Below are 25,381 nucleotides of genomic sequence, written 5' to 3'. Positions count from 1 at the left end.
TTACATGCTTTTAAGGAACATCTGTGCAAAAAAAAAGTTGTTTAATCTCCTTGGGAATTATATATGAAAACAGGATTTTCCTATCCCTCTTACTCAAAAGCAGGTTTTCAACTTGGGTAGGAGTTCCAGGGTCCATGATTTTGTTTGTCTGCTATGGGCAGGTCTTCTTTAATGAGAAGTGGCCAATTCATACAAGTGTGAAAGGACCAGTGTCATGAGTGTCAGACCTGTCTTCTCTTTCTAATCAGCTGTGTGACCTTGAGCAAGTTACCTAGCCTCTCTCTGAGCTCCACTTTGAAAATAAAAGTGGAAATTACTAATACCTACTTTATGGTTGTGAGGATTTGATGAAAATGCACGTAAAGTCAGCTGTTTGGTTACCTTGTGAGAAAGTCTAGTTAAGCTGGAAGCATTTTCATGGAAAGGTCTTTACAAGGCAAAGATAACTTCCGTTTCACCTGTATTACCTACTTAGTACCAACTTAATCTCAACTGGAGGGAAGGGCCAGAGGGCTCCACCTGCCAGGCAGTGCTTATTACAGCATCCTGTAGACATTCTAATAGTTTTTGCTCTGTGTGAAGTGGGGCCTCTTTTTCGTCCCACCAGTCTTTTGTAAAATTATTTTTGTTAATGTGGAGTTGGATCTATTTGGGTAATATTTCCAAGTTTTAGAATAGCTAAAACTATTTTAAACTCAAGGTGAGAAGTCTCACGCCAGGGTACCTGTCCTCAGTAGGGTCTGTAGGGTATCTTGCTGATCTTTACTCTCAGGGTTCTTAGCCCATCTATGAGTGTCAAGCACCAGGTGTTATTAATGATTTCTGAATGTGTGGAGCTAGCAAACTTTAGGCTCCATTTTCCCAGTTTAAGACAGGTTGTGTTTACTATTAAATACAATCCTATGGCGCAGAACGGCAGGTTCGGAAACTCGGAAAACTTGCTCAAGGTCACTATGGGAAGTGGCACAGCCGGGATATGAACCTAGGCAGGCGGCGACCCCAGAGCCCGCACTCAGGCCAGGTTGGCTGAAATGTGAGCCACGCTTTCAGAACTACATTTCCCAGCGCCCCTAGCGGAGGCGGGGCACTCCCTCCCGTTTGGACTACGTTTCCCATGGGGCCATGCGCCGCCACCCCCCCCCCCCCCCCCCCATAGATTTCCTCAGCCTCTTGGGGCTGCACCGCTTCCGTCGGACTCCACTTCCCGGTGGCACCCGCGGCTGGGCGCGGCGGCGGGGCGGCCCGAGAGAGAGGGCGAGGGCGAAGGCGAAGGCGAGGGCGGGGGCAGGGGCGGCGGGCGGCCCGCGGCTGAGGAGGCCACCGCCTCCCTGGGCCTGCCGGGGCGGCCGCCTCCGCGATGCCGCTGCTCGTGGAGGGGCGGCGAGTGAGGCTGCCGCAGTCCGCTGGGGACCTCGTCCGAGCCCACCCGCTTCTGGAGGTGAGCAGGGCCCGGGCGGGGGGCTTCGAGGCTGGCCCGAGGGAATCCGCAGGCGGTCCAGAGCCCTCCTCACCCCGCCGCCACCACCCGCTCTCCCCGAATCAGGCTCGAAACTTGGCGCAGCGGAGGTGCTATCGGCACATCCGGAGCCCAGGCCGCCGGCAGCAGAGTTTCTGCCCTCGCTTGAGGCATCTGTGGAGCTTTTACCTTCTTTGGACCTTAGAGGGCATCTGCTGAGGCCCCTCTTTTCCAAAGGAGGGAACGGGGGCCCAGAGAGGTTAGGTGACTTGTCCAGGGTCGCCCAGCACCGCGGCTTGAGGACACCCCGGGACCCCCTTTTTCCAGACAGGGCGGTCCCAATCTCCAATCCGGACTTGGCCCGTTTAGGCAAATCTGGGCAGCGCCCTTGCTCTTTCCCTCGCCGGGGATCCCCACCCGTGGTGAGCGCGGCATCGTCCTTGGGTCCTCAGGAAGCAGGAGGTTTTCTGGGGTGGGCAGGGGCATCCTGGCGGGTCGCCTAGTCTTCTAGACCCGGGATCTGGGGCTCCCGGTTAGTTTCAGTCGGAAGAAAGGGCCCTATTTTCACCCAGCTGGGGCGTGTTGAGGAACCACACCCTGTGGAAGGGTTTTTTGTTTTGTTTCCTGCTTTTGTCCTTAGATGGACCTCTGAACCCTTAGTCCAGGCTTATGCAGAGACTGTTTAGAAAAGGGTTCTTACTGTAAAAAAAAAAAAAAAAAATCCGAACCAAACCTCCCACTTGCCCCAGATCCAGTTAAGGGGAAATCAACCATTTCATTGATTTAAGAGATTCATGTTGAGCCTCTAATGTACGTTGCCTATGGTGTTTGCCTCTTTCCCCACAATCAGGACATTTATAGGGTGGGGATGTTTTTTAATCACAGGGTGGCTCAAATACCATGACTGTTAATTAAGTGCCATAAAGGGAAAAAAAAATGCCCCTTTTCACTCTGCAGAGTGAAGCCGGGGAACCAGATTGAGTCTGTAGGCTTAGGGAAGGTATTTTTGGGTTTTCTTTTGTAACAGTTGCAGGGTGATTTTGTCTGCATGCTTGTTTTGTTTATTTTCCTTTGGTCTGGCCCCCAGAATGTAAGCTTCCTGAAGGCAGACAGTGTGTCTTTGTATCCTCAGAGCCTAGGGCAGTCCCTGTCAGTGAATCTGTGCTTTGTAAATATTTGTTACACAAATGTCTGAGCAGAATGACCCCTGAAAATGACCCAAAAGATGAGGCGGGGGGGGGGTGTTACTGACAGGGAAAAGAGGACAACTCTGTGTGGTTCTCAACTTGCATTTCAAGAAAACAGTAGTGATATTAGCCAACACATATGGGGCACCTAGCAGACACTAGGTTAAGTGTTAAATACTTTCCTTGTACTGTGTCACTGCCACACCATGAACTGGTGTAGTTGGGAGTACGACTCACCAAGGGAGAAAAATTGCAGCTGCCTAAAGAATATAGGTGGCACCCTATTTTTACGTCTGCTTGAAATTTTCTATGATAAAAAGTTAGATCAGTGTCCAAGGCAGCCCCCTAAGTGTGTAGAGAGGGGGGAATGAGATGAGATACCAGGGCGGCTGGACCCCTAGAAGGGAGGTTTGGCCTCTCTGGGGAGACGTGGCCTAGAAATGCTGTGTAGTGGGGACCAGTTTGCCTTACAGGAACGGGGGGGCGGGGGTGGGGGCACTTCCATCTCAGCAGCCTAAGGGAAGAGGGGGAGGGCATTCTAGCTGAGCAAGCTGGACTGTGCCCCGTGGCCCCTGGGCGGGAGGGGAAGGGCCCCGAAGGCGGGTGGACTGGCCCGTTTCCCTGGCAGAGAGGGCAGGAGGGGCAGAGTGGAAGATAAGCTGGGAGGGGTAGGTCGTACCTACGTGGCAGGGGTTTAGATGGATCTTTCAGCTGACATGCAGTGTGGAGAAATGAAAGGTTTAATTATTTTTTTAAATAACAAGTAGTGTTCCCTTGGTAAGAAAATAGAAATTATAAATCTCAAAAAGAAGAAAAAAGAATCTGTGACCACAACCATGCTTCACATTTTGCTATACTTTTTTACATGATAGCATTACTATATATTCTGTTCTATAATGTGTCTTTTTCATGTGACAGTAGGTTGTGAGTATGCAGTAGCAGCACTTACAAGCCTGTCCATAGCTATGCTTAGCATAGGATAATAGTAACAACAGCAACAATGATAGCAATGCCGTGGAACTTGCTGAGCATCCCAGCCCTAGGAAGCAGGTACTGCTCCTGTTCCCATTTTACAGATGGGGACTCTGAGGCACAGAGGGTGGAGTAAATTGCCCAAGATCCCACATCCTGTGAGTGGTGAAGCCTGGATCACAACCCAGGTGGTCCGCCTTTGCCTCTAGAGCAGCAGTGCTCAATATGTTAGCCACTGGCTGCATGTGGCGATTTACATTTAAGTTAATTAAAATTTAATAAAATTTAAAAATCAGCTCCTCAGTCACAGTAGCCGCGTTTCAAGTGCTCGACAGCCACGTGTGGCCAGTGGCTGCTGTATGAGACAGGGCAGGTACAGATCCTTGCCATCGCTGCAGCAAGCGCCTTTGGGCGGTGCTGTGTAGAGCCTTTGTTCTTAACCAGTCACTGGATGCTCAGGAACTGGTCCTGCGGCCTCTTGAGAAACAGTCCCATGGAATTCCACGTAACTTCGTTCCTGCCTTTAAGCATGCGCAATATTTATGCTCTTTCCCCATTAGGAACGTTCACAGAGCTAAATCTCTATAAACCCCTGTAATTATTCCTCAGAAGGGTTTTTTTGAGCAGAAAAGCGGGGTCAGGACAGGGGACCAGAGGTGGGGAATGGTGACAGCCACCCCCTACAGACCTGCTGTCAGTTAATCCTCCCGCAGCCTAAGGAGTGGCCGTCATCAGCCCCGTTTCCCAGAGGAGGGGACGGAGCACCGAAGCTCAGCCTAATGCCCAGGTCACTGGCTCAGGGAGAGGCCCCCGGGCACTATATTGTAGGAATTTAGGTGTAAGGGAAGAAAGGACTGAAATGAGGTAGCGCCCAAGGGGTGGGAGGAAGGCTCAGTTCTGAGGGCTGCGCCTGGCGGCACTCTCATACTTGCTCTCCCGTTTTCTTCAAATTTCAGTGTCACTCATAAGTAGCTTTCTGGGGACACAGCCACGGCCACTTGTCATGTGTCGTCTATGCTGCTTTCACGCTGAGGAGCTGAGACCGCACGGTCTGCAAAGCCCAGGATACTTATTGTCTGGCCCTTTCCTGAAACAAGTGTACTGACCCCTGCGTTAAGAGAACAGTGCCATCCGATAGGGATTGGGAAATGAGGATGAGCCGTAGCAGGGAGAGACTGAGGGAAAAGATATTTTTTCGTGAATCTGAGCGTCCAGCGAATAAAAAAAGTTCAGAAAAAGTTCAGAAAACGACTGCTTTTATTTCAGAAAGGATGCGAGTTTATAAAGTAGGACTGTGTGTTTTTCCACAGAGGAGAACTTTGGCTAACCTTTTTTCATTTTTTAAAGTGAAAGACGAAAGCAACGTTGCTGTTTTCACTTTCTGGCCATTCTCTCTCCTGATAATTTGTGCTTCTGTTTCTCTGGGAAATAGTAGGAGCTGTGTCGATGAGAGACATTGTGATTTTTGGTCTTGGGCACGCAAGTGATAATTCATTTCTCAGAAATAGCTTTGCTTTTGGGTGGTGACCAAGTTGTGAAAATAAGTGGTAAAAATTTGCCGTGACTTCTCCCTCCCCCTCCCCGAAAAGAACAAAAAGAGGTAAGTATTAAAGGAATAATAAAAAGGAAATTCTGCATTCTCCTTTATCTTATCTTGAATTAAGGTGAGAAATGGCGTGAAAATGAAAAGTGCTTACTGCTATGAGGTGTTGTGAGTTTTTGCACAATTGGCTGCATCTCTTTCTCCCAGACTCAGCCGTCCGATCACACACTGCACTTCACTCAGTCCTTAGTTCCTTTCTTCTTTAAAAAATTTTTTTTATTGAAGTATAGTTGATTTATACTGTTAATTTCTGCTGTACAGCAAAGTGATTCAGTTATATATATACTCTTTCATATTCTTTTACATTATGGTTTATTACAGGATATTGAATATAGTTCCTTGTGCTGTACTGTAGGACCTTGTTGTTTATCTATCCTATATATAATAGTTTGCATCTGCTAATCCCAACTTAGTTCCTTTCTTAAGTGGAGGGGCCAGTCTCACTATAACTGCTGCCTTGCTTCCAATTAATGAAAGTTTATTAAAAGAGAACCCTCTAGAACTCGTCGAGTGTATTGTCATGTTTTTTTACATCTCTTGTATTTTGTTAAGTAAGCAAGTACTAACCTAAATTAGCACCAACAGTGAGGAATGGCCAGAAGCCAGTATAAGACCATAAAAATATTCCCTGGTCTAGACAGTACACAAGCTCTGTATTTGCACACGTGGTTAGGAAATTGTTTATTGAGGAGTTTATTTGTTGCAAGTAAGAAGAAAATTATGAAACATTTTAGTGATGCCTCAATTTGATGTTTTTGAAGAAAAAAAAGTTTAGTTCTCATGAAAGAATTAACCACCTGAGTTTTTTCCCCCCAGGCTTACTAATAGTTTATACAAATATTCAATTAGTCAGAATTTTCACACCTAATATTAACCTGTCTTTTCATAAATTTGCTTATTTATGAGGGCTCCTTTTTGGTTTTCTACTTTAATAACATAATTACATCATAAGACATTTGGAGAATAGAGCGACAGTTAAATGACTTGTGTTTGCCCTGTTCTAACACAATCATGGTTATATTGGTGAATTTCCTTCCAGTATTTTTCCCTATATGTGGCGACATTTTTAGCATTGTTGTATTAACAGCATATTTGCAGCTTAAATTTTTTTACTTGAATCTTGCTCTTCAGTTTATATTTCCAAGCTCTTTTCCCATAGTCTTCATTTTTTCATGTCTGTGCAGTTAGCAGTTGTGAGTTGGTTCTGCATAATTTACTTGCCTTTTCTGTGGTTGTCCCCAGCTTTGTGCCATTCTCGATAACACAGGGATTGAGTGCATTTTAGGTTATTTCCACAGTACAGATTTCCAGAGGTGGGAATTACTAGATTAGGAGACAGGTAAGGTCTGGATCCCTCCTCCTCTTTAAAGAAAGTGAAGGTCTGTGATTTCTGAGCCACCCAATCCACTAGTCCATATGATCTAATTCTCTTTACAATTGTAAAGAATGGGGAAAGATTTTTGCATCTTATTTCATAGGTACTAGGGTCTTGTTTTATAGGGTGAAAAAAGAACAGAACTTCCTTGTTTCCTTCACATTGTTCCACATGGTAGTTACTGCTGCTGCCTTTTTATTTTAGCTTTTCTGTCAGATAATACACACACCTCAGACCTCACAAGTGTGTGTTTCCCACGTAGGGCACACTTTGGCTCTCTCCACCTCTCTAGTCACTCAATCCTCACTAATTTCCATCACTATTTTATTTTTTTTTTTAATTAAACAGGAAAGAGCCAGACTTCTCAGAGGTCAGTCTGTTCAACAAGTGGGACCCCAGGGCCTTCTGTATGTTCAGCAAAGAGAGCTTGCAGTGACCTCCCCAAAGGATGGTAGGTTAGGAAGCAGTGAATTGGGCGTTATCCCCAAAGGCTATTGGATATTTTATTTTATTTCTTTTTTAAACAGGCTCCATCTCCATTCTGGGTTCTGATGATGCCACCACTTGTCACATTGTGGTCCTGAGGCACACAGGTATGATGAGAGAGATGAAGGAAACCGTTAACTTAAACGGACCCGACACGTGGGACCATGAATTTCTCGATTTGCGTTTCCTGGCTCCGCTTACCTCTTCTCCATCTGCATGGCCCCTCCCTGTGGCCCTGGTCAGATGGGTTGGCTGGGCAGCCCAGACGTCTCTATTTTTCCTTTTACAGGCTGTTCAAAGATGAGGCGGTCCGAATGGACAGGCGTAGACCTGGCCTGCTGCCCGAGTTCTCATCGGGAATAACATGAGTCGTTTCACCCTTGTTCTTCAGGTAATGGGGCTACCTGCTTGACACATTGTGACGGAACTGACACCAAAGCTGAGGTCCCCTTGATCATGAACTCCATAAAATCCTTTTCCGACCACACTCAATGTGGAAGGTGAGCTCCACGCTACTCTGTTTTGTGATATTGGGAACTTGACACCATCACGTAGAGGGAACAGCCGTGGCAGCTGTTCCAGCAACGTGGCCTGTCACCAGCACAGTGGCCGCCTGGTCCCCCTGGAGCAGAGCGTGGCCCAGCGTCGGCCCCTCGTCAGTAGTTGCTGAGGGAGTGAATGGGTGGCGGGTACGAGGGGAGGTTTGACTTTGAATCTGTAGTTCTGTTCTCAGTAATGTCCTCTTAGATGTCCGTTTTGCGGACATTGCCTTGTTACACCCCAGCGGTGGAATCTCTTCATTCTTTCAGCAGTTGTTTGTTGAACGTTTCCTGTGAACTAGAACTTGTTTTAGGGACATAGCAGTGAATGGAGTAGACAAACCCTGCCCCCGCGGGGCTCATATTCCATAGCAAGGAGATGTCAGCAAAACAGGATTTTAACGGTGGACAGGGCTCTGAGGAAAACAGGGCTGGGGAGGAGCCGGAGATGGCCGGGAGGAAGGGGGTGCAGTTCTCAGTGTCATGGATTCTGTATGACAGCTGACGCCTGCCCTGGGTGTCCACCACAGCGCCCAACCCTCTCACCGGTGACAGAAAGCATGACCACCTGTTTCACATGTGCGGCCCCGAGATTCAGCTTCCCAGAGTCACAGGGTTAGTTAAACGGGAGGCCCATGACCCCAGCCTGGCTGTCTGGCTGGTACTCACGCCTGTCCTCTCCCCTTTCTCTCTCGTTGGCGGGCCTGGCAGGCATCTCATCTTATTTGAAGTCTAAGGCAGCAGTTCATTTGCATGAACTAGTCATATGCAAGTTCTTAGAATTCCAGGGCTTTAAAAGACCAGCCTCTCTGTTCTGAGTTTCACTAATGTAACACAGAGCAGTTTTAAAATTTAACTCTTCTCCTGCCAGGTCTGCGACAGGCTGGGCTAGCCTCACGGCTTTGTGGCTTGTGCAGTCGCCAGACTGCTGGGCCCTCCAGGTTACGTAGCCGGACTGGGCCATGGGCCCAACTCCGTGATTCTCAGCACACAGTTGTGAGATAGAAGATGTCATGAGGCGACTTGATGCTTTGCCCTGTGCTGCTGATGCAGAAGATTCTGGTTCATTCCTCAGGAGGATTTCGTCTGTCAGTAGAAGGGATGTGAAATACGGCCACACTTTCCCAAGCTCTGGTTGCCAGGTTGTCATAGGCTGAGGACCAGGGGTTAGCAGAGAAGTGTGCATGGGGCACTCAGGGTTAACAAAGTTAGTGTGGTCTTTCCAGCTGTAGGGCTTCCTACCTGGAGCTTTGCTGTGCATGGTGACTCCCTTAGGGAGTAGGCAAGGCTTCCCAAACTTATTTAACCCCAAGAACACTTTTTTCTGTTTCATGAGGCCAGTGTTCAGGGGAACACACTTTGGGGAAAGCTGGTGTTGTAGATAAGCATGTGCTTTAGACACAGACGCAGTTTCCTTCTCTGTGAAACGGAGATGCAAACCCATCTCTCCACGACGCTGGGTGGTAGAGAAGACGGCGTCTGTGCAGGGAAGGTGTCAGTCCCGCCCTTCCCAGTTCTGCACCCCAGGTCCTCTTAGGCTGAGACTTTTAAGAGGTTTTGGAAGCATCCCGCTCGGGGCAGGTCCATTGTGTGACATGGTTGTCTTCTTCCAGAGCAGCCTTTTTCACCCTGTGCCTCGAGGTGGCATCATGTTGGTGTTAAGACACAGCTCCGCTCGGCCCCCAGGCACCCGGGCAGGGTCCCAGTGTGCCACATGGGTTCTTGTGCATGTGCTGAGGTGTAAACGGGGCCCGGGAGCCGAGAGCTAAAGTTCACAGCAGACCCAGCACACGCTGTCCCGTGCTGTTCGGCCTCTGACCACCTCCTGTCTCTTTGCCAGGCTGGAAGTGCACCTCGTGGGCGGCTTCAGTGATGACAGGCAGTTGTCACAAAAACTGACTCATCAGCTTCTTAGTAAGTTCACTTTCTTCCTCAAATTTGATAAAAATATGTATCTATTTTTGCTTAGATAAAAATCCCAATTAGTACAGAACCCAATTAGTATCTATTTTTGCTTAGATAAAAATCCCAATTAGTACAAAATCCCAATTATTAGTACAGTACAAAGGGGTGCACCTGCTTGGAGCCACACAAACTGCTCAGCTTGGAATCTTCCATAAAGACAGGATAGCAAAGAGCTAAATGCTTAGAGGTAATGGGATGGGGACAAGATTTTCTTTCAAAATAGCAGGTGATGCATCCCAAAATAGCAAGTGCTGTGAATTGTTTGAAAACAAGAACCACCTTCTGGGCAGAAATGTCCATTTTAATCTGAAAAGAATTAAAACCCCGATAAAAGCCAATTTTTCCCCTGTTAAATTAGCAAATATTAAAAAAAAAAAAAAGATGTTCTTTGATTAACCATGAGGCAGCGAGGTGGGTGTATTCCTGCAGCACTGGAACATACTTTGGTGTAACCTGTCAGGAAAGCCATTTGGCATCATGGTCCATCATGGACCCAGTAATTCCCCTTCTGGGAATGTATTATAAGAAAATAATCTGAAATGTACACAGAGATTTATGCCCAAAGATGGGCAGTAGAATGTTATTTACAATTGGAAATAATCTAATGTCCATTAGTAGAGGAACAGTTATATAACCATTAAAAAATAATACTTATGAAGAGGTTTGAATTACATGAGAAAATACATATGTACAAAACAATCAGGATATAAAATTGTCTACATCTGAGCTCAGCTGTGCATGGACAAATATGGCAGGAAACATACTGAATGTTAACTGCTAGGATTATGGGCATTAAAAGCCCATACACTTATATCTTTAAAAACCCACATATTCTTTCCACTCTGCTGTATTTTCCAAATTTTTCATAATGATCAATTTTTTTATGACTGATAATCAGGGAAAAAAAGTTATTTAGGAAAAGGGTAAAAATCTTATGAATTTGTCCCCCCAGCCTCTCAGAATGGAGAGAAGAATGGAAAGCCTTGGTCGAAGTTTCCTTTGAGCTTGAGGCTAGGAGCACATCTGTCCCTTGGCAGGCAGGGTTCTGGGCATCAGCTCATGTGGATCTGACCTCTGATAAGAGGCCAGGTTGTGACCGGAAGGCTAGTGGATCCGACTCTCTGTCCCCTTCTTGACTTGTTCAGCATATGCTCTGCTAATTAAAGGAACTTTTTTTTTTTTTAATTGTGTGTCAAATGCCTGAAATCTTTTGAATACTGCACACAGCTCAGAACTGGCTTACATATTGGCAGATGGATTTTGTTTTTTTTGTTTTCGTTTTAGTATTTATTTTTTTTAGGCTGTGCCGGCTTAGTTGCGGCACTCAGGATCTTCCTTGTGGCATGCGGGATCTTTTTAGTTGCAGCAGCATGTGGGATCTTCTTTTAGTTGCAGCGTGAGGACTCTTAGTTGCAGCATGCACGTGGGATCTTGTTCCCAGACCAGGGATCGAACCCAGGCCCCCTGCATTGGGAGCGAGGAGTCTTACCCACTGGACCGCCAGGAAAGTCCCTAAAGGAACTTGTTTGACATCAGTTTTTAAATTCTCATCGTAGGTGAATTTGACAGACAGGAAGATGACATTCACTTGGTGACATTATGTGTGACAGGTAAGTTCTGCCATCTTTCCCAAAGCAAAGCTGTAGATTTCGGGGATGTTTTGCCCTTGCTCTTAAAGCAGGACCCAGCATCCGTGCCTCAGTCGCAGACGGCACTGTTTGTCAAATGCTTTGATGCCTTCTGGCTTTTCCCATATCTTCTGGGATGGCCTTCCCCGCCCTTCCCACTCCAAATCCTGCTCAACCTCAGTTGAGATCCTGACCCACCCCCTTGAGTGCAACTCCTCTGTCCTTCCTTGGGATTCTCAGCAGTCTGCTCTGTACTCCTGGGAAGGTGGAGGGGCCAGATCCCGGAGAGGAGCTGCCACCACGCGTGTAGGCGGCTGGGAGGCCCAGACTCTGGAGAGGCGGTTTGTTCGCTATAACCTTACTGCTCTGGGGCTCAGCAGGGAAACAGGGACACAGTCCCTTTCATGTTCTGATTTCCCCCCCTTTTGCAGTGGGGACTCCTCCTTGGCCTTTATTTATGGAAAATAAAAGCGATTGTTGGTATTTATTAAAAATTGATCTTAAAATTTCTTTTTTTTACGTGTTAGAATTAAATGACCGGGAAGAAAATGAAAACCACTTTCCAGTAATTTATGGCATTGGTAAGTAGCATGTTGATCGGAGGGTTTATTGGTCTCACACTGACAAGACAAGCTCCAGTTAAAGGCCGATTCCACCAGCTAATAAGCCCGTTGCTGTCGGTGTGTCACAGCCTTAGGTTCTGATCCTGACTTCTCGGTGTATTTGCTGGGAAAGAAGCTTACCTTCTCTAATGTTTATCTACAAAATAGAGAAAACATCCACATCCTAAGGCTGTGAAAAGAAACAGGGTAGCAAATATAAAGTGTAGGCATCACCCCCATTAGGAGAAAGCTGAATGTCAGTGGTCTCTGCTCCCCCAAGAGGCCTCTCTGCTTTTTTCCAGCCGGTGCTCTGGGGGCTGGAGCAGGGCATTTGAATTTGAATCTTAGGGATTCAGTCGAATCCCTAAGAAGATTCAATTGAATCTTCTTCCCTTCTTAGGGAACTAATTAAGGTTTTGATTGAGAACAAAGATCCTACAAAGGAAAGTGTGCAACCACCAGGCTAAAGAAAACCCAGAACTTTCCTCCCTCCTGTAACAGCCCCGAGGACTCCCAAGGCTGTAATAGGGTGAGCCTGCCTGTCTCTACAGAGGGCTCCTGCCATATCTGTGATATTTATTTGGCTGGGCGTTCACTGCTTTATTCTCTATACTTTGTATGTCTGAAATAGTAAAAACCAACACACAAACACCAGATTTGGCCCCAGTCCCAGGCCATGTTCGCAGCCGTGTTTGGTCACAGGGCTGACCAGCGAGGCTTTGCCACGCACTGCCTGAAGAGATGGTGCGCCTCCTGTAGGGGGGGCCCTTGGTTTGGAACCAGGTCTTACCTAGTCGAGCTCAGGCCTCAGCTCTTCTCAGCGAGATGCTTGGCTAAAGGGTTGCATTATCCCTTTCCAGGAAGGTAGATGCTACAGACACCTAAGAGTAACTTTGTTCAGTTTCCACTCTTTTCTCTCTGAGGGAGACTCATCCATATTCTATTACATGTGGTGGTAGAAGTGTGAGACTGTGCCAGCCCTTGTGGCTTTTGTCAAGGAAGTCATCCTGTTGTCCCTCACAGCTGTCAACATCAAAACCTCGGAGATCTACAGAGCCTCCTTCCAAGACCGAGGTCCAGAGGAGGAGCTACGTGCCGCACGAGCTTTAACAGGAGGACCAGTGAGTTTGATTATCATCTTTGTGTTACAGGGTTAAGGAAAAAAGGGCGGCATCAAACTCCAAAGTCTTAAGTTTTATAGACCTTAGAAATGAAAAGTTTGTCACTTCTTTAAAGTTGTACATGATCAGGAACCATCACGAACACGTCACGTAGAATAATAATGAACGTTTTCAATTATAAGCTCAAGACCCCAGTTCTCTGCCGTGAAGATGTTGGGGAGGTATGTGAACACCCAGCACCCAGATCCAAAGAGAACGAGCCCCTTTTACTTTGTAAGGACTTTACCAGTGAAGCTGCTGCAGAGAAAGGCGAGCTAAGGGGGAAGAAGAGCCTTCTCCCCTCTGCACCTCAGGATCACACTCTCCTCCGGACCAAGTAACTGAAGACCAGTTTGCTGGGATGAATTGATTAACCCCCAAAATAATCAGATCACTTTAAGAGTCTGATTGCTTTAGGGTGCTTTTTAATTAAGTAACACCTTCATTTTAAAAGTTAGAAAAATAAAAACCTAAGACTTACACATTGAGGAATGGGTGAAAGAATCCTTTTAAAATGCTTAAAGTGAAAAAAATAGAAATCGCATTCAGAGCACCCAAAAGAAATCTGCTCACTTATGAAATACTGCCACTTTCATTGGAAATGTCTGGATTCAATGGTCTGTTCTGACAACCCTTTGACATTGTTAGGGTTCCTTTTGCAGCCTCTCAAGTAGCATAACAGCCTTGATTTAGCTAAGATTCAGGACATATTTCAGTCTCAGTAACCAAAATTGAACATTGCTGGTGAAGCTGAAAACTACCATTGGCACATTTGAGAATTCAGGGAATTGATCATTTGGCAAATTAACATTTTTACAAATTGGTTTTCCCCTTCTTCTGATGGGGCAATGGCATGTGTACTTTTAAGTTTCAAGGTTACTCGGGGTGTGAATAATGAGGCAGTGTTTCATGTAGCATTGAGGAGTGTGGACTTCAGTCAGACACACCTGGGTCTGGGCCTGGCCCTAACTCTTATGGACATGTGACCATGGGCAACGGGCCCGTCTCTCTGAGCCTCGGGTTTCCAACCAAAATGGGAAAAATGCCATCTTCCTGCAGGACTGTTGTCAGAACTAAACAAAGTAATGTCTGTTTCCCACAAAGTGTAGTACCAGAGAGGTGGAAAGTATTCAGTAAGTAGCAGCTTCTGTTACTTATGAGACAAAAATTGAAAGAAGCTTATCATCCAAATGCCTTAATTTCAAGACTACACTGGAGCTTGCATTAAAGGTAGGGTTTAAGCTGATAACATTCCTTAAATTCTATCCTTGAAACGTTCTTTTTTAGATGATTAGTATTTACGATGCAGAGACAGAACAACTTCGTATAGGACCATATTCCTGGATGCCATTTCCCCATGTGGATTTCTGGTTGCAGCAAGATGATAAGCAAATACTAGAGGTGAGAATTTACAGGTTGGGTAAATCTTAAATCTGTGGACCTTGGTTTCCTCATCTGTAAGGAAAAAAAAAGGGATTAGACTAGATAACAGCAGCTTTTCCTTCAGTGTTTGGAGGATGCCATTGGCAGACCCTGTTTAGCTGCTGTGTCAGTCAGGGGTAAGTGGAGTCCTGGATGGACATCTACACAGGGCAGCAGTAGGCAACCAACTGTTTTGTTCTCATTAACCCAGGACACCTCGTTTCTTATGTAATTCTACAAATTACATATATATATATATATATATATATATATATATATATATATATATATATATATATATATACACACACACACACATATATAGTGATCTGAGAACAGCCTGATTAATGTTTAAGGAGCAGAGAGAGACTCTGACATCTTTATCAAAGTAGGGAACAGAGCAGGGTTCTTCTCTCATGCCCCAAATCTTGTTTGTTTTTCCAGAACCTTTCCACGTCACCTCTGGCTGAGCCCCCCCACTTTGTTAAACATATTAGATCTACCTTGATGTTTTTAAAGAAATACCCTTCTCCGGCTAACACGCTGTTTCTTGGAAATAAGGCTCTACTCTACAAAAAAAATGAAGATGGCTTATGGGAAAAGATCTCTTCTCCAGGAAGCTAAAAATAAATAGGAATTACCAAAGAAAGCAACTTTTTGGCATGACAAAAGACCACTGGTGGAGGTAGGAAAGAATATCCATTCTACATCCATTCAGTCTTAGGTCTCTTTCCTTGCTCCGTGTTTTTCAAATGACTTTAAAATAAAATCTTATTTTGGCAAAGGCATTTGTTTAGGTTTACTTTTTGGTTAGTAATGAGAGGCAGAAGAGAAGCCAGCTTTCTCACTGTGCTATAAGCAGCTATTTCAGATACTTGGGTAAGTCTAATTCTGCTAAATTAGTGAATAAGGGAAAAACTGTCATCTATTTTGTTTAAAAGAACTATTTAAAATGCAGTAAAGTTCGGTGAGAATTTATACATCTCACAGAGATTTTTTTTTGACCTCAAAATATTTTAGAAGCATCAAATCCAAAACTGATGTTATATTTTTAGAAACCTTTATTTTTCTGAAATTGTTATCCAAAAGGAAGTTACCATGCCCAATTAATGCTAAGATTTATGAAGTGAACTCAGTGGTAACAATTTCAAGAACCTTTATTGAAACCAACATTCAAATAGTATCTCAAGGGTGAAATTCTGTTTCAGCAAAACCAATTTAACAATTTCAAATATATATAAAAACATTTAAAAATTAATCTTGTTAAAGGTGATAATTTCCCCTTCCCCCATTTTATCTGCTATACTTCATTGCACCAAATAAACAGGGAAGACTTTGTTTAATCATTTGCACCAAAAAAAAAAAAAGGAAAATTGCATTTTGACAAGTGCCAAATGTCAGAAATCACATCAGATCAGAGTGTAATTACAGGCTTAATGTGGTATAACTAAGGCTTTCAGTACCTACAGTCCACAAACCCAACGTGAATCCCCACCATCTTAAGGTCTCCCGTAGCTTGACTTCACTGGACTAAAAGGCACAGGGGCCCTTACCTATGATAAACGAAGTGATGCAGTACTTTTGGAGAAGTAGAAACAGGCAGTAATCAAGGGTTACTTCCAATTATTTCAGCAGTAGTCTGGCGTGATCAGCCTGAGAAAGATTACATTTCTGGTTCTTGTTTGAGTTGGGCCCAAAAGGGTGAGCTGCTAGTGGAACAGAAGCTACAGAAGCTCCCATGAGAATGGGTCAAAGGTGTACTTAATTTAGAATTTCAACGTAACGAGGTGCTATACAGCATATTAATACGAGGCTTTTAAGAGTAGCATCTATTGAGTTTTCAGATATTAAACATAGAAATAAGTAGTCTGTACTTGTGTGCCAATTTAAAAGCTTTATCAGTATTTAAAAATATACACATATATATATATATATATATAATATGGTCAAGAAGAGTCTTTACAGTTACCCTTAATAGATGAGTCCTTTAATTTGTTTACAAATAGTATATAAAGGGAGAAATGGATTTGTGGCAGAGCTAAGTCAGACAGAAGCACTGTCCAGTCTAACTTGCTTGACGACCCTGCCACAGCTTGAGCGGACACGGTCCTTCCTGACGTCTCCGGGGAAGCAGCAATCGGGGGTGGCAGGAGAGGGCTTCTGACACTCTTATTTACAATCCCATTGAAACCCACTCTCCTTCAAGCCAAACGCAATCCAGTTGAATACTGCAACCTGATCAAACTAAACACCAAGCAAAACAGATGGCAAAGAATGCTGTCTGTCTCCTCTGCAGCAGGACAACAGAGAACCCAGAGAGTTCTAAAGAAAGCTGTCTTACCGAAGGGTTATTATGTGCAACCTAGTAACTTCTCACACGTGTGTTTAGAAAGATGAGAGCAAGTGTTTCAAGTGGCAGGCACTTGAAATTCTAAGTTTTCTCTGTGAATAAAAAGTGTTTATGGTAACTGGGGGGAAAAAGGTATTACTACAGTTGGGTAGACAGAAACAGTAGTTGTTGGTTGTTCTATCAATACATACCCACAAAATTACACAAGTCAATTGCCCTCCCAGAAGCCTGGCTTTCAGGCACATTTTTGTGCAAAAATCCCAGTTAAGCACAAATAACAGTAATTTCTCTCATACTAGCATGTGGCACAGTTCACATTTTCAGAATAACTTCATCTTCCCTGAAACAATATTCAGTACAGTCTCCAAGCAAACACTGAATTTTATCTTAAGCTCTCTGGCTCCTCTACCTGTGGGCAGTCATCTTCCAGGCGCTGGGCCCTGTCCTGGAGGGCCCCCGTCTGCTCGGCTTCTGGAGGGGTGGGCACCCCTGGGTGCCGCTCAGGGCTGTTAGCTTCCGAGGCATCTTGCCCACCCGACAGGTGCTCGATCTTCTCTAAGTCCTCGATGTGACTGACTGAGCTGGTCTCGCTCACAGCATCTGAACCTCTTAGGGACCTTTTAAAAGGCTTCTGGCCTAGAAGGAAGATCAATGAACGGCACTGAACGCTTGGAAAAGGACACCCCTGCAACGGAAGCTGTCTGTGCTCTAAGTGATTGCTTTATTTAATCACAGCTGCTTCGGCAGAAACCCCTGGGATCACTGGCTCTGAAGCATTTAAGTGATGAGGTGAGAAATGAGAGCTGATATGACATTAACACGCCCCCAGTGCCGAGGACTTTGAGGGAACCTCAGTCAGGAAAAGCTCAGGGGAGTGAACACCAGGTTAAGCGTGACAGCTATCCAGACCCTGACTTCCCCCGGGGAGTGCTACCCAGGTATTTCCCCAAGGCTTTGAAAAAGCTAAAGGGACAGTGACAGCTGTCCTTAAATGATGAGAAATAGGACTTTGGGTTGAAGAATCAAGAAAACAGAGGAATGCAGGTAATACCAAACGGTTAGGCGTTACATGATGCAAAGGTCTGTTTTACCAGGGGAAATACAACCAGTTTTCTTCAGTGTTAACGAACTCAAACATGGAGACGTGACGTACCTGGAAGTCTCTGTTTAGTGCGAGCGCCTGAGGGGGTCTGAGGCGGTGTTACTCCCGAGCCTTGTACTTTGTACACGTATGTGTGTTCCGTGGACTCCAGGGAGCCTGCAGAAAAGAGGGGGGTGGGGAGGTGTGTGTGTGGGGAGGTCCTGGCGCAGGCGCCCTGGGGGAGGCCCCGGGTCTCCTGACATGTGCCGGGAAGCGACAAAGCCATCTCGCAGCTGTGCCCACGAGTGAGTCCCGGCCCTGCTGGGGTGTTTCAGCCTCGTCTCCCCACGTGTCCTGTGTACATGTGAAAACAACCAGACAGCAGTGTGGCCCAAGTGTGCCTGAGGAGCCAGGCCCCAATGGGAAGTGTCCTTTAGCAACAAGGAATGGATGCCTCTTTGCTAAAGGTTTGGCGGGTTCAGTGTCAGATTATCCCTTGCTGTCATATGACAGTGTAGTCATCATTTCCTGGGGAAGGGGCCCCAGGTTCAGGGAATTATTCCACTGGTAGAACAGGAAAGGAGGGGCCTGCAGCTCAATATCTTCCCCAAATCCCAGCAACTGGTAATACTTGCTAGTTGCCTGGTTTGAAATAAAATGGCTCAGCACTACAGACTATAATCTTTCACTTGCCCCTGGCAAAAGCAGCTCTCTGCTGGGGCAAAACACTAATGAGGACTGCACAGAATGTGAACACTGAACCAAAACGTCCAAGACACACTGTCTGGAGGACTGAACAGCTGAGTGAACGCGTTCTTGTTGAGGTCAAGAGGAGTCTGCTGTGGGCAACAGGCACCTGCTTTCGTACTATTTCAGCTGTCGGGGCAGGAGAGGGAAGATGACAGAGTCCCAGGGGCAGACAAATCTCGCCTCCTCTCACAAGAGTCCCGGCCCAGTGCTTGGTGTAAAGCCTGGGACACAGACAAGGCCCCTCAGCACGAGTGTGGGATCCCAGGGCATCATCTGGCAAAACTCTCCAGATGAAAGAGAGTCCTACCTGCCGTTAGGTTAAAAGTTCTTCCCTTTTGTGAAGCCTGTACTGGAGAAAACCAATTCAGCACGGATCCTACCACGGGGATTTGCCGTAACACCCCCTGCAAAACATAACCGTTGCTCAAGGCCATCCTGTGGAGGCTGGTGCCCAGCCTGAGGCCAGCTGGGGAGCCCACCCTGGAGCCTCACCTCTTCCAGAAGTCGCTCCTCATTTGCCTTCTGCAGTTGAACCTGAGCTTCCTGAATTCCTTTCCGAACCACTTCTGTCATGTTTTCCAGAAGCTGTGTTAAGACCAAGAAAGGCATTATTTGTCTAATCTTCTTGCTGAAGGCCTAGAACTATTAACATAGCGCTGGGGACATTTTTCAAAAGTATATTAGTAAATGGCACTTTAAAATGTCAGTGTAAAAATAAAACAGAATGTCAAATAGAAGAGGTCAAAATGTTAAAGGAGGCCTAGGCAGACGTACCTTGGTGACCAGCCTCATTTGCCAGGGAACAGCAATAACTGTCCCTGTGATCTGAATGTCATATCAATAGAAAACAGACATGACTCTCAACATTCATGGAGACACAGGCAGAAGTAATATAGGCGGGTTTGGAAGAAACTTCAAGAAGTCCACCCAAGAATGAAAAAAGTTGGCTCCTAGGCTTCATTTCAAACTCCCTTCTCTTCCGCACCCCTACTACCAAAAGTGAATCACATGACACAGGTTTCTGCCTCCTCTCAGACCAGTCTTGCTTTGGTCCCTTTTCTCTCCTTTTGAGTAATTTCTAGTGACTCGCATATCTGGTGTGGAGAGCGTCCTGTAAGTCTGACAAGCCTGGTCCTCCGTGCCAACTGGCCAAGAGAAGCACGTCTATTACTGGCGGAAAGTTCTGTTATCAGAAGCACCATCCCATCCAGCCTCAGGACCAGCTCCAATCAGGAACTCTTCCCTGGCCTTGTCGGGCAGAGGTGGACACAACTTCCTGAATGCATAGCCTCCCCTAACTTCTGTCCACAGCATTTACTACCTCAGTTGCTCACATGCGTCTCTTCCCCACTCTGGCTTGTGAGTTCACTGAAGGCAGTGACCGCATCACATCACCGGCATCCCTGATGCCTGCACAATGCCTGGCTCACAGGAAGCCTTTAAAAACTTGGGGAAAGAACGAATGAACAGACACTGCTAAGGGTAGCTTCTTCCTTTGTGACTCCAGCTAATTGCCCAGGGAAAACCCAGAAAAGGAATGAGACACTGATTAGTCTTACAGACCCTGGAGTTTTCCTCGATTTCTCGGGCTGTGACTGCAATGGTCTCCACTAGTTCAGAAACATCTATGTCGTCACTTGCCATGCCAATGTAAATACAGCTCTTCATGCTTTTATACTCAGGGCCTGCGGGCAGAAACAACAGACTGACTTGGTTCCCAAGTCCTCAGACACGGGCCACTCCCTGTACAGCAGCGCGACCAGGCACAGGAGAGCCTCCCCGAGGGGGTGAGGACGTGGATCTAATGAGGAGATGGGACCCAGAGAGGCTGCAGAAGGGGTGGAGGGCTCTATCACCCTGGGAAGATCTAAATAGCTAAGAGAGACCATTTCCCTTCAAACCAGTTAGAAAACAGCTTTCAAAGTTCAAAGTTGACTTTAGAAGGAGTAATTACCCATTTTAAATGTAAGGTCAGATTCCAGTTCATTTAACTTTTTCAGGAGTCCAGCATGGATTTTTTCCCCTTCTGGATCTGATTTCAAACTGCTCTTATCATCATTAGCATGTTCATACCTATAAACGATATCACATAACAGTACTTCAGCAATCTACAAGATCAAGTGTCTCTTCAGACACAGGATAACAGGTGGAATAGAAGCTACTGGAAGTTACCAAGGATGTGGAATGAGACAAAGGGCAAAGGAGCCACTCAGAGGGTCTCAAGATCAAACCTTTCCAGAAAGTCCCAAGGGAAGCCCAAGTCTCCAGGGGCATGAAATGTAGAAGCAGGGGCAAGGCTGGGAAGTCCCATCACTTGTAAGAGGAACAGGAGGCTTCCCTGATCCAGAGAGGGGACGAAGGGGCCACAGGAGGGACACACACTGAACCAGAGGAACAGGGAACTGGCTTCTCCTTAGTGGGCTGTAGTTCTCTGTACGCATGTCAGTGGTGCACCCAACGTAGTTCTCCTAGTAACTTTCAAGCTGGCACAGAAAGAACACAGCAACTCCTATTTCACTCAGTGAGCGCTGGGCCGCCTGCCCGCTGTGCTCTTGTAAATGCCCAGCACATCTAGATGAACTTTCATCAGACATGAACACTGTCACTCCACGCAGTCATCTTAGATTTCTAAGCTGGTTCACAAAATGACCCACCCACGGTCTTTGCACCGTACCTGACAACCCCTATTCCAGGCCAGTTTGGGTCATCAACGTATAAGAGACCTGCTGTTCCCATCACCTCCTGCTTGAACTCCTCTCGCAGCTGCAGTGTACAGGTCAGGACTGGCAGCTGGCTCTGGATGCAGGCTACGAGCTGATCCACATCCTCTCCCCGAGTTCCTAAAACTGAACACGTGCACAGAATGTTAGGCAAACGCTTAAGGAATGGCTAAAAATGAGGGGGCAGTGCTCCCACTTCTACTGTCAGAAAGTCAGCAGCTCTAGGTATAGCACATTAGCTGAGCTGAGGAGTTTAAAAAAAGAAAAACCCCCACTAAACCCAGATATGGAAGAATCGTGTTAAAAAATCATATAGCTGGCTGCCCAGGTGTAGACACATTTTTTCCTTACACCGAAGAATTAGCCTATCCGATTTAATACACAATGAAATCCTACCATAGAAATCAGATTGTTCTCACAGAAAGACTGCTTAAGTCAGGTTATAAACATCATAGCACAGGTTAGAAACAAGGAGGCGTCCACACAGTTCTCGCTCTATGTTCACATGGAGAGAAAGAGAGGGGTTTCAGGGAGCAAGGGTGGGGGGCAGAAGGGCAGGGTGATGATGGCTTCTGAAGGTCAGAGCCTGAGAGGTCTCCGGGTTCAGGGATGCAAGAGTCTTGGCAACATCACTGCACCCTCACTTCTGCTGATTCCAATGCTTATATGATCTAAGCCTCAACGTAGGTGGCCTGGGGTAGCCACAGCTAGCTTTTCCAGTTTCAGAGGCTAAACCTCTGGGGCTAGGCCCCCTGCATAGCAGGAGCAGAGACTCCTGGAAGGTCTGGAGGCCACTGGCTATCTTCACGATGGCTTTTCTGTGCAGGACAGTTGCCTGCACTTCACCACTTTGATGTTTTTGAGAAAATATCTTTCCAAAAATGTTGAAAACACCTCATGAAACACCATCAAACATTTTCTGAAAATGTTTAAATCGTCTCAGAAAAAAGCACAATCAGATTTTTAAGGCATCTCTTTTCAGCTTATTTTTAAGTGCCTACTATAAAATACGCCAACCACCATCCAAGCTATTTCATATTCATGATCTCACAGTTTAATCTTCACGTCACCACTATGAGGTGGTGGGGAACAGGTCTGGAGATAAGAAACTTGCTCCAGGTCCTACAGGTATGAAATGGCCGAGGAGGGGACAAGAATCCCCAGGACTTTGTCACAAAAGTCCACGTGCTTTCAGCTCTATAGTTCTCTAAAATGTCTACAACAGTGGTTCTCGACCTTCACTGGCCTATTGTGCCCAGGCTCCACTCCAAGTAAACCCAGTCAGTCAACCAGAATCTCTGCAGGTGGGGCCGAGGCGCTGGGAGTTTTCAGAGCTCCACAGGGATTCTAAAGTCAGTCTGGGCTGAGAACCACTGAACAGAGGGTCACAGGACATCAAAACACAGGAATTCAATTGACTTCAGAGGTCTCTCTTTCTGAGAAGTTACCCCGGAAGGTTAATCTACCTAAACTCAGCCCAAAGGAAAAGGAAAAGCCTCTCCAGGGAGAGAAGAGAATATCACAGCCTGGACTTCGACAGACACAGCACTAGTGCTCCCAGAACAGCGACGGCGACCCACGAAGACTGGTTACCTGCCGCGGTAGTCAGGGGGCTGAACCGCACGCACGTGCCCTCCACCTCCAGATCCATGACCGTGAGGCCACTCGCGGGCACCAGCTGCTTCAGCTGTTCTCCCAGCTGCAGGGAAAGGGGCAGAATGAACACACTCCCGCAAGGAGGGAATCCAGTGTCTCTGGACCTGCCCTCGTCCGCTCAGCCCAGACCCAAGAGGCTACTGGAGGCTAGTTTCCTTTCACCTTTGATTTTCTTTGAATACTTATGGTACCTTGTTTTTTTTCCTTTTTTTTAATTAATTAATTAATTTTTGGCTGTGTTGGGTCTTCGTTTCTGTGCGAGGGCTTTCTCTAGTTGCGGCAAGCGGGGGCCACTCATCATCGCAGTGTGCGGGCCTCTCACTGTCGCGGCCTCTCTTGTTGCGGAGCACAGGCTCCAGAGGCGCAGGCTCAGTAGTTGTGGCTCACGGGCCTAGTTGCTCCGCGGCATGTGGGATCTTCCCAGACCAGGGCTCGAACCCATGTCCCCTGCATTGGCAGGCAGATTCTCAACCACTGCGCCACCAGGGAAGCCCACCACCTTGTTTTTAAAAACCGTAAATTTTACCTTTTTTCTTACTCAAAAATATAAGTTCACTATAGAAAGATCTAGGCAATACACGTAAAGTAAAAAAAAGAAAATTTACCCACAATACACCACTGAGAGACACACACTGTTGACATGTGGTATAACCATCCCCCACCCCCGGATCTTCTGGGTGTGTATGTGTGTGTGTGTATGTATGTGTGTCTTCTGTTGTCATAAAACATGACATTCTACATGCTGTGTAGTAATCTGCATTTTTTCACATAATTTACAATGACCATTTCCCCTCTGCCGTAAACATGCAGCTATGTGGTTTATACTGGCTGTTCTGAATGTCACTGTGTGGATGTACCATAATTTATTCACCAAAACCCCTAGGTTAGGCATGTCCAATGTTTTTTGTTTTGTTTTGTGTCTTTTTAGGCTGAGCCGTGCAGCTTGTAGGACCTTAGTTCCCCGACCACGGATCTAACCCTCGCCCCCTGCAGTGGAAGCGCGGAGTCCTAACCACTGAGGGCTTCTCCAGTGTTTTGCTAGGATTGGTACTGCTCTAGTGAACATCTTTACATCGTTTAGAATATTCTTTATACTCAAATCCAGGAGGTATGATTTCAGTGTCAAAAAGAAGCCAAAGCATAATGCTCTTGATCCATGTCGCCAGACTGCCAGAGGCGTGCAAGCGTCTGGCTCATGTGCTTCTGGTATCACCAGAGCTCCAAAGTGGCTGCACCGCAGGCCACGTCTTGCATGTTGTTGTTCAGCCTTACACAGCAGCAGGGAAACAGTCCCGTGAGGAACCGGCGGGAACAATGTTGACAGGACCTGCTGGAAGTCGTGCAGCACGTGGGGCTGTGGTCTGCTTAAGAAGCCCAGGACGAAGCCCCGCGCCTTCACAAGAGGCTCCCCCTGTGGGTTTCTGATTTCCCAGACAGGACCATGTATTATCCCAACCATCCAGGACGCAGAATAAAGGGCACGTGACAGCTGATCTTACCCAGCGGTTCAGTGAGTCGCAGGAGTGCCTCTCCTGGCTGACTGCTGACGGGGCCATGTTGGGCGCTGGGATGGCATTAAGTCCTGGATCTGACACACAACACAGAGAGGGGATTCGCCTCCCAGAAACACAGCTAACTACACAACACCCCTCCAACCCCGTTTCACTTAGCTCCCAACGTTAACCTGAGAGAAATGTCTCAACCGGAAATCAAATGTGTATCTCACCATGAATGAACAAAATGGCACATACATACAACGGAGTACATACAGCCGTAAGAAGTAAGGGAAGTCTGTCACATGCTCAACATAATGTACCCTGAAGGTGTCATGCTAAATGAAATAAGCCAGCCACAAAAAGACAAGCACTGTATGATTCCACTTACATGAAGTAAAGCTGTCTAATTCAGAGAGACAGAGAGTAGAATGGTGGGTGCCAGGGGCTGGGGGGAAGGGGGAATGGGAGTTAGTGTTTAATGGGTATGAAGTTTCAGTTTTGCAAGACGAAAAAATTCTGGAGAGCTGTTGTCCAATGATGTGAATATATTTAACACTATTGAACTGTACACTTTAAAATGGTTAAGGTGGTAAATTTATGTTTTTTTAACCACAATTAAAATTTTTAAAAAATATATATGTTACAGAGAGTTTAAAGCTTTCACTTTTTTTCTCATGAAAAATACATTTGAATATATTCTCACAAATAGAATTCTTAATTTCATTTAAAAAGTTTTTCTTTCAAGGAATTTTGAGGGAAAATCAAAGCATAAAATTATAAGTTACCAACCAGTCTACCAGCACTGAGCACCGTGCAGGGAAGTCAGAGACCCAGCAGCACACCAGGCCTCAAAACACAACTGGCTTCCTTTTGTTAAACGGTTGAGGTGCCTGCTTGTGCCAGGCACTGTGCTGGGCACGGGGTTATGATATG

The 25,381-nt window shown here is 46.2% G+C and overlaps 2 protein-coding genes across 9 annotated transcripts in view; one reads left to right on the top strand and one right to left on the bottom strand.

The window, feature by feature from the left end:
- Window positions 1-1,252: 1,252 nt before the first annotated feature.
- On the top strand, window positions 1,253-15,183 carry NTAN1 (N-terminal asparagine amidase). 4 transcript variants are annotated; one of them, XM_067706572.1, is made up of 10 exons: window positions 1,253-1,438; window positions 6,942-7,044; window positions 7,121-7,186; window positions 7,471-7,579; window positions 9,459-9,532; window positions 11,140-11,193; window positions 11,739-11,792; window positions 12,837-12,934; window positions 14,261-14,374; window positions 14,840-15,183. In XM_067706572.1, the coding sequence occupies exons 1-10, from the start codon at window positions 1,358-1,360 to the stop codon at window positions 15,017-15,019; spliced, it is 933 nt and encodes a 310-aa protein (XP_067562673.1). In that variant the 5' UTR covers window positions 1,253-1,357; the 3' UTR covers window positions 15,020-15,183. The 4 variants fall into 4 exon arrangements, with proteins under 4 accessions (XP_067562673.1, XP_067562675.1, XP_067562674.1 ...); XM_067706573.1 differs by lacking the exon at window positions 6,942-7,044 and having other exon boundaries at window positions 1,294-1,438; XM_067706575.1 differs by lacking the exon at window positions 6,942-7,044 and having other exon boundaries at window positions 1,294-1,438; window positions 7,369-7,579.
- Window positions 13,382-25,381, bottom strand: part of PDXDC1 (pyridoxal dependent decarboxylase domain containing 1) — a 51,041-nt gene continuing 39,041 nt past the window's right edge. For 3 of the 5 annotated variants that reach the window (XM_067706568.1, XM_067706570.1, XM_067706567.1), the window contains 11 exons: window positions 24,837-24,893; window positions 24,452-24,540; window positions 22,890-22,995; window positions 21,251-21,422; window positions 20,531-20,649; window positions 20,140-20,261; window positions 19,069-19,161; window positions 18,884-18,980; window positions 17,899-18,003; window positions 17,155-17,381; window positions 13,382-14,428 (listed from right to left, as the gene is read on the bottom strand). In XM_067706568.1, coding sequence (XP_067562669.1) covers window positions 14,369-14,428; window positions 17,155-17,381; window positions 17,899-18,003; window positions 18,884-18,980; window positions 19,069-19,161; window positions 20,140-20,261; window positions 20,531-20,649; window positions 21,251-21,422; window positions 22,890-22,995; window positions 24,452-24,540; window positions 24,837-24,893 — 1,247 coding nt within the window. In that variant the 3' untranslated portion in view covers window positions 13,382-14,368. The remainder of the gene's footprint in view (window positions 14,429-17,154; window positions 17,382-17,898; window positions 18,004-18,883; window positions 18,981-19,068; window positions 19,162-20,139; window positions 20,262-20,530; window positions 20,650-21,250; window positions 21,423-22,889; window positions 22,996-24,451; window positions 24,541-24,836; window positions 24,894-25,381) is intronic. The other 2 variants (XM_067706571.1, XM_067706569.1) reach the window with 1 other exon arrangement.

Source organism: Pseudorca crassidens, chromosome 15, assembly GCF_039906515.1.
Source record: "Pseudorca crassidens isolate mPseCra1 chromosome 15, mPseCra1.hap1, whole genome shotgun sequence".
In the NCBI taxonomy this organism is placed as follows: domain Eukaryota; kingdom Metazoa; phylum Chordata; class Mammalia; order Artiodactyla; family Delphinidae; genus Pseudorca; species Pseudorca crassidens.
This window is presented reverse-complemented; position numbering and strand designations above follow the sequence as displayed.

Bases quoted from the DNA above. Each gene is read 5' to 3' on its own strand.
- NTAN1 (XM_067706572.1), top strand. From the start codon at position 1,358: ATGCCGCTGCTCGTGGAGGGGCGGCGAGTGAGGCTGCCGCAGTCCGCT. The intron at 9,533-11,139 runs GTAAGTTCACTT...TTCTCATCGTAG, and splicing joins ACTGACTCATCAGCTTCTTA to GTGAATTTGACAGACAGGAA. The intron at 12,935-14,260 runs GTGAGTTTGATT...GTTCTTTTTTAG, and splicing joins GAGCTTTAACAGGAGGACCA to ATGATTAGTATTTACGATGC.